The 6000-nt window shown below is 41.9% G+C and overlaps 1 protein-coding gene across 4 annotated transcripts in view; it reads left to right on the forward strand.

Moving 5' to 3' along the window:
- plekhn1 (pleckstrin homology domain containing, family N member 1) overlaps positions 1 to 5733 on the forward strand; it is a 42357-nt gene extending 36624 nt beyond the window's left edge. For 3 of the 4 annotated variants that reach the window (XM_078557859.1, XM_078557860.1, XM_078557862.1), the window contains 2 exons: positions 394 to 447; positions 4840 to 5733. In XM_078557859.1, the coding sequence (XP_078413985.1) occupies positions 394 to 447; positions 4840 to 5066 (281 nt within the window). In that variant the 3' untranslated portion in view covers positions 5067 to 5733. The remainder of the gene's footprint in view (positions 1 to 393; positions 448 to 4839) is intronic. The other variant, XM_078557861.1, reaches the window with a different exon arrangement.
- Positions 5734 to 6000: the final 267 nt, after the last annotated feature.

The following is a 6000-nucleotide window of genomic DNA, read 5'->3' on the forward strand; positions in this document are numbered from 1 at the left end:
GGAAAAACCAAACAAAAGGGATGGGCTGAGATAGGGAGAAAAGCAGGAGAGATGATCGTAATTCAGCCATTCACACCTCCTCTGGACACATCTTTTGTTCCTTTACCTGTAGCATTACCATTCCCTTTGGCCTTGCACCATTAACCCTTTTGCCATTTAACCTCTCCTGCCTAAACTAAGAGCAGCAGGTTAGAAAGGACTTGATAGTGCAATTTACTGAGAACAGTTCAGGTAATGATTGAAACCAGTTCCTGCTCATTACCCCAAGTGTGAAACCAAAAATTGACAGAAATGATATTAAAATATAAGTAGTTAAAATTGCAACTTTTTAATGTTAGTGCTTCAAACTTGGGATAAAAAACACTTAGCATGTTTTTTCTGTCCTTTTTTCAGATGACTCCTCTGAATATTATGCAATTATACAGCTTTTAGACAGCTACCAAGAAGGTGACTTGTTCTCTATCTTATCGTATAGTTAATATGTCTATATTGAAAGTCCCCTTTAGTCATGGTTGTCAAAGGTTTAATTGAGCCATAGTGACCAAAAGGCCCAAGCCTAATCCCCAACCTAACCAGTTAGCTGCCTCAGGTCGGTCTATCCCCCAGTGTTAGAAATGGGTTCAACGCCCCTGGTTTATGGAGAGAAAATCTAGCCAGTGTTCCCAATCCTGATTCCAGTTGAGGGGTAGGTATCAGGAGTGAATCCGTAATCTCAATGTGGAGCTACGCTTGCACAGAGCACAGTCCAGAGTATTGCGACGTTAATGTTATGGTCCTATTCCAACCTGTACTGCTGTAGAATAAGGTTCTGCTGCTAGAAACTGCATTCAAGGGCATGGTAGGTGGGAGACAGGAATAATGAAATCACCTCTACTAGGTGATGGCTTGATTGCGATAGGCTATGATGCCCACCATGCCGAATAGTGTGCCCATACTCACAGCCTTTGCTGAAACACCAAGTATTACTTCTTGATGAAGGTAAAACCATTACCTTGGAATGAACTAGGTGGTGAGGAGGGGAGATGTTTGGAGGAGGGTGGAGAACATTCCTTGATATTCTATGGGAAGTGGGCAAGATATTAGGCAAAAGTCCCTTCAGATCAGATTCAAAATTGAACAATCACAGCGTGTTTGACCCCTGCCCCCAACCCAAGTACAAACTAGAAGAGAAAATTTGATGAAATACAAATTTGTCCTGTCATTGTGGACAAAGATCTACTGGAAGAGTAAGGTGTCTCAAAAATTTGAAAGAACAGGTGAAGCCTAGCCATTTCACACTGCTACTATACAGTATCAACACAAGTGGCATTCTCCACTAACAGGGTGCTGCCAGCAAGCCAAAAAGATGTTCTGCTTATCACACAAATGAGTAATGTGGTATGTGAATTTCAGTGTTGGTGTAATGCCAGGTATATAGGCTATACATCCCAACAGCTGATGGATCATAGCAACCAGCAAAAACTCCAAACATAGTGTCCGACATTAAGTGTGATTCCACGATTGGACAACACTTGCTAAACAATCCTGACTGTGCTAGGAATTACCTGAAAAACAACTTACGATTATCAGTCTGGCTCATAATGTGGCTCACTCACGCATACTAGAAGCCACATACATTCACACACAGGGCTTTGTCCACACACTGCGCTTTTGTCAACTAACAAAAACTTGGGGGACAGCCATTCCCTGGTTCATTTACCATGGCAATGCCTTAGCCAATCAGAGTTGACCTGCCCTGGTTGGAAATTGAACATTAGCTTGACTGTTCACTATTCTCTGCTGCATTCTCCATGGCAACGCCTCTACCAATCAGAGTCCACTTGCCAACCAACCAACATTCTTTTCTCATGCAGTATAAATTGTTGTTTCCTTTACAATGGGTAATCTTGCAAATCTGTCCTGATGAGCGCAAGACATTAAACTTTGACAGAGTGTCTCTTTTTTCAGCAACGTTCGTGTCTTTATTGCACAAACTGGGCTTGTATTCTTTGGAATTAAGAAAGCTGAGGGATAATTTGGTCAAAGTTTTCAAGAGCTTAACGGAAACAGATAGGATAGACCAAGAAACTACTTCTACTGGTTGGGGAGTCTAGGACTAGGGGACATAGTCCAAAAATTAGAGCCAGACCTTTAGGAGTGAATTTAGGAAACACTTCTATACACAAAGGGCGATAGAAGTTTGGAACTCTCTTCTGCAAATGGAAGGCAATGCTGGGTCACTTGTTCATTTTAAATCTGAGATTGATCGTTTTCTGTTAACTAAAAGCATTAAGCAATATGGAGCAAAGGTGACAGATTAAATCACGGATCAGCCATGATCTCAATGAATGGTGGAACAGGCTTGAGCGGCTTAAATGTTCTTCTCCTGTTCCTGTGTTCCTTTCTATGTTTAACCAGCTTGCTGGAGCCTTTTAATTACACCATTGGGCCACCTTGGCAAAATCGCCACATGACACTAATAAGACACTAAACATTAGAAACATGCTGTTCTTCATTTTCAAACACCAGGCAGATGTTTCCTCTTGTGGAGGAGACTAGAATTAAAGGGCACAATTTAAGATCCTTTTACGATGGAGATGAGAATTTTTTTTCTCTCAGAGGGCCGTTTAGTCTATTCAATTCTCTTCCTCAGAAAGCAGGTGGAGGCTAGGTCATTGAATTTATCCATGGCAGAGTTAGACAGATTTTTGATAGACAAGGGAGTCAAAGGTAATGGGGGGGCAGACAGGAAATTGGACCTGAGGCCACAATCAGGTCAGCCATGATCTTATTGAATGGCAGAGGGGGCTCGAAGGGCTGAATGGCCTATTCCTTCTCCTAAGTTCTATGTTCCTAATAGCTTTATCTGCTGGATCAGACCAAAACGTCAGTGAAAGAAGATTAAGACCTTGTCATAGACAAAATACAGATTCTTGCCAATACAGTCTAATAGCCCCTGTGCTTTGCAGGGTAGTTTAACCTGTACCAGTGCTGACCAAGATGAAACAGCGAAGAAATGAAATGAGCTTTGTAGTTCCAAGGACAGGCTGATGCCTTAGCATTTCGCTATGCAAAAATATTAACATACAAAGAGGTGAAGAGTTCATACAGAATTCCTTTTAACAGGAGTGATTTGAAACAGGTTAACACCCTGTCTGAATATGTCAAGCATCTGTGCATTAATAGTTGCAGAGTGTAATTATAGGGCCTTTGGTTTTTTCATAATGGTGCGCTGGGTTATATAGTGAGTCCTGTGGGGTTTATGTCACTGCACTCATCATTGTACTCACAAAGAATGAGAAAGGGCAGGACCTATTGAGGTCTAGACTTGGGGTCAGAGAAGTTTAGACTTTTCCAAAGTGGGTAAATACGAACAAAAGCAAGTAGATGTGTACCTGCGTAGTTCATACCAGCTTTGCAATTTGGTAAAGTTTTGAAGCTCATTAATGTTTCCATTCTATCATTAAGTCATTTTATAAATTTTAGTTATAATGGGATGTGTACCAATAACAGGCTCACCCTAATCTGCACTCAGGGTAAATTTAAAATCTTATATTCCCAGCAGAGAGCCGTGTTTCAAGTGAGCAACAGGACAACAACACTGTAGCCTCAATTCTCTGCTGTCCCTTCTCCCTCCTGAGAGAGAATGGGATCAGCGAACTTATACCCGATTGTTTAGCCTTTGCTTCTTGAATGAACCAATTAGCTTTTTCACTCGTATTGTGGTTAAAATTTGTTAAAATCTATTTAACATTAACTGGAGTGGAGAATATAGATGGGTTTTTTTATCACCAATCACTCAATGAGAAAAGGCACTTGCTGATATAATACTGAACCCTGTAGACTAACAAACTCAATGTCCAAACAATGAGCGCAATCACTGCGGGGAAGGGGTGAGAAAGATGTGACCCAACCCAACCCTAATTCTTCTGTTGGGGTGGGGGCGGTGGTGGTTATATCTCCCATTTCCCACTCAATAATTGATGATGCCCCCCCAACATAGCTGTGCATCTACTTCAATAGTCAGTCCTTTGCTGGGTCATCTGATCTCAGGCATGACATCAGTTGAGGGGCTTAGCTACCACTGGCCTTGACGGTTTGGAGTCAGAGATGGGGAATGAGAATGTTGGAATATAAGAAATAGGAACATGAGTAGGCCACACAGCCCCTCGAGCCTTCCACCATCATTCAATCAGATCATGGTTGATCTTCTATCTTAACCCCACTTTCCCGCCCTATCTCCACATCTCCTGATTTCCCTGGTGTTGCAAGAGAAAAATCAGCCAAGGCTCCCAGTCCCATGTTCCATTCAGTCACTTCCGCTGGAAGATGCAGATATGATTAGCCTCGTCTTTGCCGTCACCATAGTGACCCAGTCTAGACTTACATGTGAAGAACACCCACCTTGGGGTAGGTATTGGAGGGTTATTGCCACCCGTGGACCCAAGAATCAGTGCGAATAAAGGTGAGGCTGGTTCGAGAATGGGTGGGCAGTTTGTTCTGCCACACAGCAAAATTAAAGATTACCCCAGTGTCTTTGGGAGAGATGGGAAGAAAAATGTAGAAGATATTTTTCTTAAGGAAGTACTGGGTGTTGGGGGAGGGAAGGGGAGCTTTCTGATGTTCTCAGTACCTGGAAAAGTCAGTCACTACCAAGGTCTCCTTTAGAATATTTATTCATGGACAAGGTCATAAACGTTTGGAAAACTATTTGATAAAGTTTCCATATCAGAGCGCATTAATACAAATAAAAACTGAACTCATGTTTCAAACGAAGCCGTGAAAGGATTTCTGTCAAAAGGAATGTGCAGCAGCCATGACTGTTTACAGGGTTTAACTCTGTGACCTTTACCTCCGCAGCCAAGAACATGAGTTGGTACAGCGACGACAGCAGGTTCTCCCTAACGTCGTCTGAACACACCTACGCAGAACTCGAGAGTGTCCAAGAAGACTCTGACTATGAGTTTTGGGATTTTGACTTCAAGCAACAAGACATCCCGGGTCTTTCTGCCCCGACCCTTCTGAAGCTGTGTCAGCGGGGAATAGTTGATTCAAGGCTACAGGGCAGGGTGCACAGATGGTCGTGAATACCTTATAGGAACTTGTGCTTTACCATATTTTTGGAATACTGTCCTATTTTGATGGTGGACTGGGGTACACCAATACTGACTCGTGGTTTGCTCCCTGACATTCAGCCCCAATGTCAATGTCAATGCTGCCACGCTTCAAGGAGAGGTTCAGAGTGTCTTTGAAGCGTTTTCTTTGTCCTCCCCTGGAACTCTGGTCATTTGAGAGTTGGGAAAACATGACTTGGAGGGAGAGATGGTTTTTGGCTGTCTGGACACAGTGTCCAGTCCACCTCCATCCTTCATCACACCCAGGTGAAGTGTTTACTTGAATTTTGCAGCCTGTGATTCTGGACTAGATAAAACGCAAAACAGTTACAATATTTGTGAAATAATTCATGATGTGAGCCGGTCTTATGTCATCCTCTTTTGTTTTGTTTATGTTAATATTGTTATTGTTCATATTTTTAATAATATTTCTATTTGCTTTGTAAAACTAAAATGCTTATTGTTTAATGCAGTTTATTAAAGATGCATAAGAGGACACAGTGATAATCCTATCCAATTGAATATCATTCTAATAACTGGTCTGAAGTGCATTTGTAACAAATTATGTATAGCTATTATGCATTTTGCATTTTTTTTTATAATGCTGAGCCATTTTAATGAAGCTTCCTGTGGTATTATTTTTGTGTCAGTTCTCATTTTTGTGAATCAAGGTTATAGCAGAGAATCCTTCTGAGGCTAAGTTTGCTAACACAAAGCGAGTTGGAAGTAGGGCTGCAGCACTATCATCCCAAAACCCCCACCCTTGGCATTGTTAACGAGACTTTGTGCCAACAGAGGAGTGTTGGAGAAATTACCCCGATAATTAAAGTGCTATACTTTGTAAACTAGACAGTTAACCAAGCCATTCAGCTCGTCTAAACCGTTGTACTGTTTGGAGACCTTTGTA

This window comes from Cetorhinus maximus, chromosome 15 (assembly GCF_964194155.1).
Source record: "Cetorhinus maximus chromosome 15, sCetMax3.hap1.1, whole genome shotgun sequence".
NCBI classification, from domain to species: Eukaryota; Metazoa; Chordata; class Chondrichthyes; order Lamniformes; family Cetorhinidae; genus Cetorhinus; species Cetorhinus maximus.